The 11,695-nt window shown below is 39.7% G+C and overlaps 1 protein-coding gene across 1 annotated transcript in view; it reads left to right on the top strand.

Annotated features, from left to right (window-relative positions):
• ppp1r37 (protein phosphatase 1, regulatory subunit 37) overlaps nt 1–11,695 on the top strand; it is a 43,581-nt gene that overhangs the window by 23,726 nt on the left and 8,160 nt on the right. Inside the window, exons 3-7 of the mRNA XM_005742077.1 lie at nt 944–989; nt 1,171–1,271; nt 6,708–6,827; nt 10,264–10,414; nt 10,598–10,753. Coding sequence (XP_005742134.1) covers nt 944–989; nt 1,171–1,271; nt 6,708–6,827; nt 10,264–10,414; nt 10,598–10,753 — 574 coding nt within the window. The remainder of the gene's footprint in view (nt 1–943; nt 990–1,170; nt 1,272–6,707; nt 6,828–10,263; nt 10,415–10,597; nt 10,754–11,695) is intronic.

The raw sequence follows: 11,695 nt of genomic DNA, 5'->3' as shown, positions 1-11,695 counted from the left end.
GTGTGTGTGTGTGTGTGTGTGTGTGTGTGTGTGTGTGTGTGTGTGTGTGTGTTAGGGAACTCATAATTTATATGTTAGGCAATGAATTCCGTATACAAATAAACCAGTGTGATCACCTTCAGCAATACACATTAGTAATGACAGTGAGACAGGAGGGCCGGGGTTATGAAGTTCATGCTGAATTGGTTGGGCAGTCAACCGGAGAGGGGGGATTTGCCTGTACATAGTGTTGAGGGCAGCACCCTGTATGTTTTTAATGTTTCTGTGGGTGGTTAGGTCTTCTACTGGCACAAGAGGTAAAAGTTTTCACCGTTAAGTCACTAGCATGTTTGGTTTTAAAAGATCATTTGATGCTGGGGCCGGTTAACTGTGAATACAAACGTTTCTACCAACTCACACGGACAAACTCATGATCGTCTTGTGCCCTCAAACAGGCCGCTAACTGGCACTGATACAGGAAATATTGCTTGTTTCTACATTTTGTGGGTGTATGTGTCAGTTTCTCAGTGATTTGTAGTTTCTAAATGAAGCATTTGGGTTTAGAGTTTAGTTTCACTTTTACATGCCTTTAGGTTTTTACTTTGGGACTCAGTTCCCATCCATGTTGCAAGACTTTGTATTAACTGTAACACTTTCTGTAACACACTATCCCATACAGCCGAAATTGTCATCATTGGGGGTGACTCAGCATTCCCTTTCAGTGCATCCTAAAACAAAACCAGAAGATAAATACTCTAAGGGAGCCTGGAGCTAATGTATGCTGCAGATGCTTTTTTTTTTTTTTTTTTTTTTTTTTTTAGCAGCAATTGTTTGTCTTGATTTATGTGTTATCTACCATTTCGTGAACTGCCTGCTGAATCACGTGAAGGCTTGAACATGTGAAAAGAAAAGATTGCTTCAATGGGGAAACCCTTCCTGACACTACTTGTTTTTGTTTCTGTAGGAACTGAAAGACCTGACACAACGAAATGAGTGCTTAGATTTAAAAGGTAAGTACCAGACCAAAAAAAACAAAACCCCCACTACAACAGTCACAAACGATACAGTACAATTAACAGTGTAACATGTGGAAAATAGTAATTGCAGTTTTTCTAACTTTAATTTATAAACAGCATCTAATACTGCATGGCTGAATGGTTAATTGATCAAGTGTATGTGGATATATTTTAGGTGAAAAGCTGGACTACAAGGCATGCGAGTCTCTGGAAGAGATTTTGAAGAGGGTCCAGTTTAAATTGGTGGACCTGGAGCAAACCAACCTGGATGAAGATGTAAGATGCTTTAAATATCTGCTTCTCCCCCTTTTCTCTTCTTCTTTCATGTTTGATTCATGCTTTCAGTTACACTCTCATTAACTTTTCCACGATTACAGGACTAGCAGGACATGAAGTATGTGGTCACGAGTTTTCTGATTACCCCAGATGTCTACTTGTGTAAACACCATTAAAATGTTTGGGTTGCAGACATGCACAGATAGACAGTGTCGTAGTGTGGAACACATGGACACTGACCACTTCCTGTCACACACCCTCCAGAACACACATACTCTGTTGCCAGAGTCATACAGGAAGAAGTTTGCTTTGGACCAGAAAGTTTAATTACTGCTCATTACGTAATTCCTGTCTGTCAAAACTGTGTCAGTACTTTCACTCTTTAACTGCAGAATTAATTTAGCTCCCTGTCACCTGCTGTTAACAGCACGCTTGCAGAGTCTGTTAACTTGCAGTCCTTGAGGTCTTGGAAACCTGATGGTTCTGGGCAGCTTTCACTTTATTTAATCATGGTTAGCTAATAATGCCTAAATATTTTCTTCAGTGACCTTAAAGACAAAGTAACTCGATGTCTTTAAATATTAAAATATGCATCAGTGTTTTATGTTATTATTTAGAGCAAGGGTCTCAAACCTAAGTGAGCTGTGAGCCCCTGCAGGCACTGTTATCTGATTGGAAGGCGACTTCAGTGTTCAAGTAGTACAAACAAACAAGAAAAAAACCTACCAGTATTTCCTAAAATGTAGTGTTTTGTTTGTTTGTTTGTTTGTTTTTATTTCAAATATTGTATATGAAAACCAAACTGCAAATGTGAATGCATTTTTTTCTCACTCTTAACTAACCGAAGCCTTTCATTGAACTACCAAATAAACAAACAATAAACTTTATTTCTGGCCAGACACGTGGCAGGACTTGTGCTATAATTTTGTGCACAAAATAAAAATGCAGACATAAGTGTACCCATTAGTTTTTGACTTCTAGTGAAAAATGTTTTCTTTATGAAGAACTCTCTCACTGAACTAACACAGCCAATAGCTCAACATATTTGTACTCTCTGCTCATATTACCTTCATATTAAATAATTTTTTGGTTTTAAAGAACTTATTTTAACATTGCACTCAACAACAAACAAAATCTCTCTAAGAAAAAAAAGTAATTTCGAGGACCAATTTGCATTATATTTCTTCAATCAGTATACAATTAACATAATATTAATATAATTGCTAAAGCACTTCTGGATGGATACAAACTGCATTTCGTTGCCGTTGACCCCTGATTTAGAGACTATGCATGTGAAGGACAGATGAGTAGTGATCTCAGCAGATGTAAACAGTGGTTCTTTCCTGGTGTTTGTAAAAGAACCTCTTCAGAGTAAAAAAACATACATGCCAGAATATTTATAGACCACAGATAACAAAAGTTATTTTTAGATAAATAGAGGTCACCATAAAAGCACCAGCAAATTCTTGTTTACTTCCCCAACAAAAATCCCATTCATTCAAAGTAGTTTCACTTCATAGTTTCCCCTGGTCATCCATGCCCTACCTGTAATGGCACTGACCCCACCAATGGGTCTTGCGTCACAGTTTCAAACCTAACAAAGGTTTATACATCCATTTACGGACCTGCTTCAGTTAACCAGTAACAAGTCTGCCGGCTCTAACTAATTTGCCTATTGTGATCCAGTCACAATGTTCGCACAGTCCAGATGGAAAAAACACATTTTAATACCAGGTGTAAATGCAGTGAGCCATGGATCAGTTTTCATGCACTAGATAAACATATCCAGACAACCAAATGGATAACATTTTTCTACCAGTGCTGAAGGGCTTCTGCGCAAATATTGGAAGATGTTTTGTGTGGGGCTTAAAGAGTGCATTATCAGCTCCGGAGCATCGATACCGCAAAAATTGTATCACCGCATTCCATCTCACAAGTTCTTCTACTAATTAAATTGGAGAGACATTATGTGTCATTTTATTTCAGTCCAAAAAAACCATACAATCTAAAAATATATATATAATTAAGTAACAGTGTAGAGTGATGGTTTTTGTTGTTGTTGTTTTTTGTTTCTTTTTTTAATTTCACCCAACATGCAACATTACCCCAGAAATGTGAATAAAGTGGCAGAATGAGTCATCGACTGAGTCACCAGAGAGCAGTTTTTCAGTCTCAGGCTAGTGTCTCGCCTTGGGCTGAGATGAAATGAAGCTCTGAAAGGAGAAAATACTGAAGTAGTGTTGCCGGATGAGCTGGGATTAGAGGAAGCTGGCATAGAAAATAAATCGACTCGGGAAGAGGATGGGTTCATTTTTGAGTGGGTGTGAGAAGTATACAGTAGATGGCTTGATTTGGCTCGTACTTGACTCGACTGTGCAGCAGTGGCGTCTTGTTGGGAATGAAATGGGAAGATGAAAGGAGAAAAATGGTTAGAAAGAGATGTTTTAAGAAGCCTGTGAAGGCGCAAGCATGGGAAGCAGAGTTACAGGATGGCTTTTATTGGACTGAATGACTCATCTTCCTCCACCCTGTAGATAAACACACATTGCTGTATACTCGGTAATGTCTTCCAGTATAAACGAATGCAAAGTGGAAAGGTTAGGAGATACTATGCAGTAGCATAGCCTGTCTGACTTTGTTAGTTTTTATCAGCATCAGAAAAGGATAATCTCACATTTAATCTGGATCACCTCCTGCAGTTGGTTGATCAGTTGTGGGGTCAGTTTATTTATTTATTTCGATATTATTGTATGTTTATTTATTTATTTTTTCCATTGAAACAGATGAGAAACACAGAATCCAGTCATGAGATCTAGTGTTGCAGCAGCAAGCTGATATGCTCAGCTACGAGTTATATTTGGAAAATAGGAAAAGCAAAAGAACCAGACATCCATCCTCACTACAGTGCCATCATCTTTATGTAGTTTTTCAGGAACTACTGATATACTGAGTTGCCCCTCTGACATCATTATTAAAGCCAGATTAAAACACTGATCATGAGTGCACTTATGTCATCCTTGATCATCTGATATTTAATTTTAGTCCTGCCTCTGATTCTTACCACGCACATTTGGAGTCTTACAATCACACAGCACTTTGGTTTTTGCAGTACTCTGGAATATTTCAGAAACAACATGATGATGTTGCTTGATGGACGTCAAGTTAATCAAGCATTTTGTACTTTACTTTTCAACCAAAAGAGCCTTTACACAGTTCCATTCAAAGCGTGAACCTTTTCAGCTTCTTTTTCACAGTTTCATGTGTGATCACAAAGTGCACCAGACCTCCTCCAATGTGTCAAAACAGCGACTCTTCTACATGAACTTCGTGTTGTTTAAAAGGATAAAGTTGCAGGAAGCCAAATCCGCTAAGTAGAATGAGAGGTCAGTGCCAAAATCCTCAGTGTTTAAGTGTGCTGGGTGTAGAAGAACAGTAGTTTAACCACAGTTCAGGTACTCACCCCAAACACAAACTCTGACAGCTCAGGGAGTTAAAATCGAGCTCATTATTCACAGTCTCACTGTTAGGGATGATTTCACAGTGCATGACCATGTCACCAGTGATGACAGCTGTTGGTGAGGCTGGTTTTATTTAGGAAGCCTGTGAAGGTGATGATTGTACCCAATGTTCTCTCTAAGCTGCTCGCGTGCGCAATTGCGCACTGCTGGCACGGTCTCTGTGCACAGAAAATCTAACCTGAATTGAAATTAAATTGTTTTAGCTAGCAAAGCGGCGTGGCTGATGTGGAGTGAAGCCACGTTAATGACAACGTGTACAACCATTGGAGATGTGAGCAGGACAGACGGAACAATTGACGGGAAAAGTGTGGACTTTATACCAGTCTTTAAATTGTGTTGATCAGCTACGTAAAACCGGAGTTATGATAAAATATATGCAATGTTTGGTTTTCTTCCTGAATGCTATCGTTGTTTATATTTACTGCGGGAAGAAACGGTAAAAACGGCGTTTTATAAGGAAAGCGCTCGAAAACACTCTCTGCCTGTGAGCAAAGACAAGACCAAAAAAGCCTGCCCTTTCCTATTGATGGAAAAATGTACCATGTCGACCAATCAAAAAATTATATGGTAACATGGCATTTAGTTGTTTAGGAAGGGGGGAAGTTTTAAGAGTTGTGGCGGTGTTTTGAGATGTGAGAGATTTGCCACATTTAGCGCAAATCTTGCGTAGTGAGTGTGTAGTGTTGTCAATAGTTTTGTTGCGTCTGCCAGAACAATGATGCGACTACTGAATGTTACAGGTGTTACAGGAGTGATGCATCTCCTGTCGTCAGGCCTGCAGGTATCAGGCTGTTGTTCTCTTTTATCTCATAGTGGACAGAAATTATTTTTTGGAGTGGCACAAATGATTTGTGTGGCATCAGATTTGATGCAGAACAGCTGATTGTTCTGTAAATAGTTTTAACTGTTTATTTAAAACAGCTGCAAAAAACTTTGTTGTTTGCATAACTCAGTTACTTTTTTGAAGAAGTAACTATATATTTAATTGCCCAACAATCATTATATACTGTATTTTGCAGACAGAGTTACAGGACTCTCTCCCAGACCACAGACTCATACTCATAATACAAGTCAGAGCTTTACATATATATATTCTTGTGTTTTCAAAATTGGAGTTTAAGTTATTTTTACTTCCAGTAGTGTTAACATACTACACAGGTCATGAACAAGATTTCTTTTTTTAAATTTTCATTGTAAGTAGTCTAACATAAATGTAAATGCTGTAATTTGATTATTTTAATTAACCATGTAACTTGGATGGATTCAGTGCTGGCGTGACCACAGTGCACACGTCTACTGTTGCTCACAGTGGTCCAAGGGTCCGCTCAGGGAGTTTGCGTGTTCGCTCAGACACATGAAACATTAGAGGGAACATTGATTGTACCATGCATAGGTGAATTGCAAGTTGTCAGAATTTGTGGACTGAACCTTGTCTGACAGATCCAATCATTGTGAACTCTGCAAGCTGTCAGATGGTTTTAAGTGCAAAATCAGTGGTCCAGTGGCTCTCATTTCGCAGTGTATCATTTTGGTGCATTTTAATGGGACTCAGACTTAGTGGTTCTTTTACTACACGTTGGAGCCCTAATCTGAAAAAAAGAGTCAGTTCTCAGGTATTTTGAATACTACTGAATCGTAATATTTTGCTTTACAACAGTAAACAGTTGCACAAGCATATGAACTTGTCCTTCGAGCTGTAGTGTCTCTACATACACCTGAGGCCCTTTGGAAACACCTCAGCACTTCTCACCTGCCTTGAGGGATTGTTTCCCTGGCAACTACAACTGCTCCAAGCTGCATTACAACATCTCTTCCAGCGTTGTAGCACTATGGACCAACTGTGAGAGTTCTTTAAGTTGTTAGATTTTAATCTGTTGGTTAATGTTTCTCCTATTCTCTCCCTCTTCCTCCCCCTCAGGGTGCCTCAGCTCTCTTTGACATGATAGAGTACTATGAGTCGGCCACACATCTCAACATCTCCTTCAACAAGCACATTGGCACACGAGGATGGCAGGCCGCAGCTCACATGATGCGAAAGGTGAGAGATCATCCTCCCATACACCAACAACTACAGTGTGCAAAGGTCATGGTGTTGAGCAGAGTTGAACTCTTAACCCTTGAAAGACCAGGAGGGTTGTTTCTGCCCATACAGCTACCCTTCAGGAAAAAGTGGTCATCAGGCTCTTAGTAATGCAAACTGCAATAGTAGGAGCTAACCTGGCACAATAACAACTAGTAAACAAATTTAAAGTTAAATAAATGAAAACGACTGTCACTAAATTAAAAAAAAAAAGAAAGTCAGTTAAACATTCATCATTCTAAAATAACACATGATTTAAAAAAGAGAGATTATAAAAGTAAGCACACTAAATGAAGTGCATTGGGACATAGTGTCAAAGCAGTGTGTGAAAAATGAAGGACATTCTTGGTATTTAGTAAAAGAAATTGGGGTAAGTATCAGTTAGGGTCTGCAAAGCGAGGCTTGTTTTGTGGCCACATGACCTGGGAATCTTGCAGTTATTGAGTTGTTTGTCAACTCGTCTTTATACCAAAGTACCAAGGAGTCAAATGTGAGGCCATCTGTCTGACAGCTGAAGCGTGTCTGATATTGTGTCATGCAACAGGATCTCAAGCACAGCAGCAGGTCTACAACAGACATGCTGAAAAAGAAAAGAATCAAGGTGAATGTCAACCCTGAATGAAACGCTGTCACTGGTCCTTAAAAGAGCTGTACATGAATAAATCCTTGCAAATCTCAATGAACTGAATAGAACAGAGTGTGCCAGAATTTCTTTACAATGATGTGAGCAACTCCTTAGCGTTTTTTTTAATAGTCCCACTAGGACCAGTTTTCTGTTATGTGCTGATTTAGAAAACCTTAAAATCAAGAGGATGTGCTTTTGTTTTGCACATGAAAAAAACAAGTAGTAAAACAATAGTTGAACTGTGACAGAAGATGATGGAATGACTGAAAGAAATAAGATCTGTCCTCAGAAAAGTCACTGAAGACAATATACACAAGTGATTGAAAAATGTAAAAAGGCTTTGTTTTTAGTGAGAAAGTTCTTCAGGCTGAAGCTCAAACTGTTGCTTACTTGTGTTGTGTTAGTCATTGCTTTGTGCCTAGGGGGAAAAGACCAAGATTCTGTATTGTTTCTTATCTCTGACCTTTCATCGTCAGTGCTGCTGCAAACATAAGTCACCCTTTGACGTCAGTCATCACTTATTACTATTAAGAATTCAAATCACCAACGGCTAAACACACTGATATATAAGGACGACAGCAGCACATGAGAGAAAACACATTGATGTGAACAGCTGTTGTTTAATCAAAGCAAACTATGTGGAGTTACTGGTTACTGTTCTTTCGTTTGTTTGTTGGTTTGTTTTTTGTCGTAAGTGTGACTCATAACCCAAAAAAACCTCCCAAACTATTCAAACTTTTATGAAAAAGCAGAGATTTTTGTGTGTTAGGTTGGCTCGGTGTACTGCGGTGAACAGCACTAATAGGATAGAATAGAATGCAATTTATTGTCACTGTGCACATGTACAATAAGATACTGAGCATCTCCCACTCAGTGCAGACATGTGGGAAAAGAAAGGGGGGTTCTGCAGCACTGTATACATATGAGCAGTATTCAAAAATATAAAATATACGAATCGAGGGGAAAAAATAGTGTGATATATTTACAGTCTGGGGTATTGCACAAAAATTAAGTATTGGTAATGGTAGTTATGTAGTCTGTGTATAGAGGGAAGTCCTTGGATTGGGTGGTGGAACTGTGTTGTCAGTGCATGTGTGAGTTGAAGGAGTTTTGGGAAGAAAGTATTCTTGAGTCTGATAGTCTTTGTGCTTATGCACCTGTAGCGCTTCCTTGAGGGAACCAGGTTGAACAGGTCAAAACCAGGGGGGGAACTGCCCTTGATGATGCTTGTTGCTCTGCTGAGGAAGCGTGAGAAATAAATGTCCATCAGGGAGGGGAGAGGGCATCCTGTGATCTTCTGTGCTGCCTTGACTACACTCTGAAACCTCACTCTATTCACCTTAGTGCAGCTACCGTATCATACTGTGATGCAGTATGTCAGCAGACTCTCAATGGACGAGCGGTAGGTCAGCAGCAGGTTGGAGTCCAGTTCGTACTTCCTGAGGACCATCAGGAAGTGCAGCTGATGCCTTCTTGACAGCCGCTGTGATGTTGTCTGTCCAGGAGATGTCAGTGGAGATGAAGACTCTGAAAACCGTAAGGTGTGGACCCCCCCCACACTCACCTTTTGATGTATAGGGGAGCTAAGTCAGTGCTGTGCCTCCTGAAGTCGACAGTGACCTCTTTGGTTTTCTTGGTGATCACTGCCAGGTTGTTCTCTGAACACCATGCTGCCAACTTCAGGACTTCCTCTCTGTAGGCTGCCTCGTCTCCCTTTGAGATGAGTCCGACTGCCGTGGTGTCATCAACAAACTTGATGATGAGGTTTCTGTTGTGGGTCGAACTGCAGTCCTGGGTCCAGAGGCAATACAGGAGGGGGCTCAGCACACAGCCCTGTGGGAGCCAGTGCCCAGCATGCGAGTGGAGGAGAGATGAGGGCCGAGTCTTACAGTCTGGGGCCAGTTAGTGAGAAAGTCCTTTATCCAGGCACACGTGAGAGGAAGGAGGCCAAGAGTGACCAGTTTTGTGATGAGAATATCCAGAATGATTGTATTAAAAGCTGAGCTGTAATCCACTAAGAGCATTCGGATGTAGTGTTGCTGCTGCTCCAGGTGGCTCATCACAGAGTGGAGGGCTATCTTCTGTGGATCTGTTCTGTATGCAAACTGTCTGCAGAGTAACATATTACTTTGCACTCTTTATTATTATTGTGGCCTACTCATTTGTTTTTATTTTCCATTTGGGTCATTAATTTAATCCTAGAGGGAAAAACACCACATTCTTAATCACAGTCAGTGATTATGTGGTAACTGTGTACAACGGTCTTACTGTAATCAAAACTATGTGTGGGAAACTTCTTTGGCATTTGATCAGTGCTTGGACCAAAAGGCATTCCCTGTCTCCGAGCAATGACCGTCTGATTTATGAAGCAATGCTGCACAGCTTGAACATTATCAATGAAAACTCATAACTCATTTCAATGAAGTAAATGGAATCGAATTAACAAATGCTTCGGCAAGTGCATGTCCTTGAATCCCTGAGATCTGCCTCGGGTTACATAAATAACAACACTACTTCTCATTACCTTTATGTTGGCTTCAATTAAAATCAAAGCAGTTCCACTAAATGTTTGCATGTTTCTGTGTGTTTTGGCTATTTTACTCAGTCACTTACATATTTATCCTGCTTGGCCTTTGCACTAGGATTTTATTTCATTCCAAGAGGCATGCTGTGATTGTTTTCATCACAGTAATGTGGATTGTTTTGGGCTTGGGGATGTTTATGTTGTATAGCCAATAATTTGCACCTCTGTTGGTGTTTCCCCCTCAGACGAGCTCTCTGCAGTATCTTGATGCCCGTAACACTCCCCTACTGGACCACTCGGCTCCCTTTGTAGCACGAGCGCTCAGGATCAGTGGCAGCCTGGCAGTCCTCCATCTGGAGAACGCTGGCCTCTCTGGCAGACCACTCATGTTATTGGGTAAGTCAGCCAAAGTACTAGGGCGTGACAGAGGATGTACAATAGCAAGTGGAGCTTTATTTCACCTTCAGAGAAGCTTTTTATCTGATTAAACATAAGATTATTATTCCTTTTACCGTTTTCTTTAACCTCTTCACCTTTTCTTCCCTCACTTTTCTTTTGTTTTTCATCTCACTGATACAGCTACAGCTCTGAAGATGAATATGAACCTCCGGGAGTTGTACCTTGCTGACAACAAGCTCAATGGCCTGCAGGACTCAGCCCAACTTGGCAATTTGCTCAAGTTTAACTACAACATTCAGATCCTGGACCTACGTAATAATCACATCCTGGACTCTGGTAAGAAGCAGTAATAGTGCTCTGACACAGTAACAAGTACCATCATTATTTATTTATTTATTTATTTATTTACAGTTTTGTTTCATCGGGGTGGTATTTGTTGTTAGATTTGTTTGCTCTATGTACCATAATATTGTTTCACTGAAACTTTTTAAAAAATCCTTCAGTCTCAGCAAAGGGGCAAGATAAAAGAAGTAGATCATATTCAGATATTAAAAATTTGTATAACGAGCAGTAAAACCAAAAGCAGGCAAACACAAAATGCTAAATAATACAAAATTAAAGCAGTGCAAAGAAGTGAAAGCTAATACACAAACCAGTAAAATAACATTAGGTATTGAACAGAAGTATCTTCATATCAAGGCAGCTGCGAGCTTTAACATACATATACTGATTTTAGCCTGATTAAATGAAAATTAAATGAAACTCCACTTAAAGAAACAATCCTGGTGAGTGTCCTTTCGGATAAGACAAAATGTCTTTAGTGGCTGGCGAGATTGATTTTTATTAAGGAAAAACCTTGCCATGAAAGCTATGAGAAGTACATGGTCTCACACACAGGGTGGCCTAAGGATCTTCAGTTACTTGAAATGTTTTAGTTACAGCACTGTGCAAAAATGTTATTTTTACTCCTGCTACACATTTAGGCACCATGATGCTACTGCATACTTTAAGACTGCAGTATTTTGGGGAGCACTTAATCACTGTTGCTGCAGTTGGTGTACATACAGCGATTGATGATTAAGTCTACTATAATAATAACTTAAGGGGGCAGATATTAGCTGAACCACTCGTTAGTCATAACATAATGAACTCTATTTTTCCCTTGTAGTCTGACTAACACTTCAGGCCTTCAAGGCAATAATTACATGTATCTTAGTGGTTAATGGTAACAATAGGCTAATTAGATATGTTGTCACTTCTGTCTTTAGAAAAAAAAAA

This window comes from Pundamilia nyererei, unplaced genomic scaffold, assembly GCF_000239375.1.
Source record: "Pundamilia nyererei isolate P.nyererei 1_Seehausen unplaced genomic scaffold, PunNye1.0 scaffold00117, whole genome shotgun sequence".
NCBI lineage: Eukaryota > Metazoa > Chordata > Actinopteri > Cichliformes > Cichlidae > Pundamilia > Pundamilia nyererei.
The sequence above is the reverse complement of the archived record's forward strand: the minus strand, read 5'-3'. Positions and strand labels throughout refer to the sequence as shown.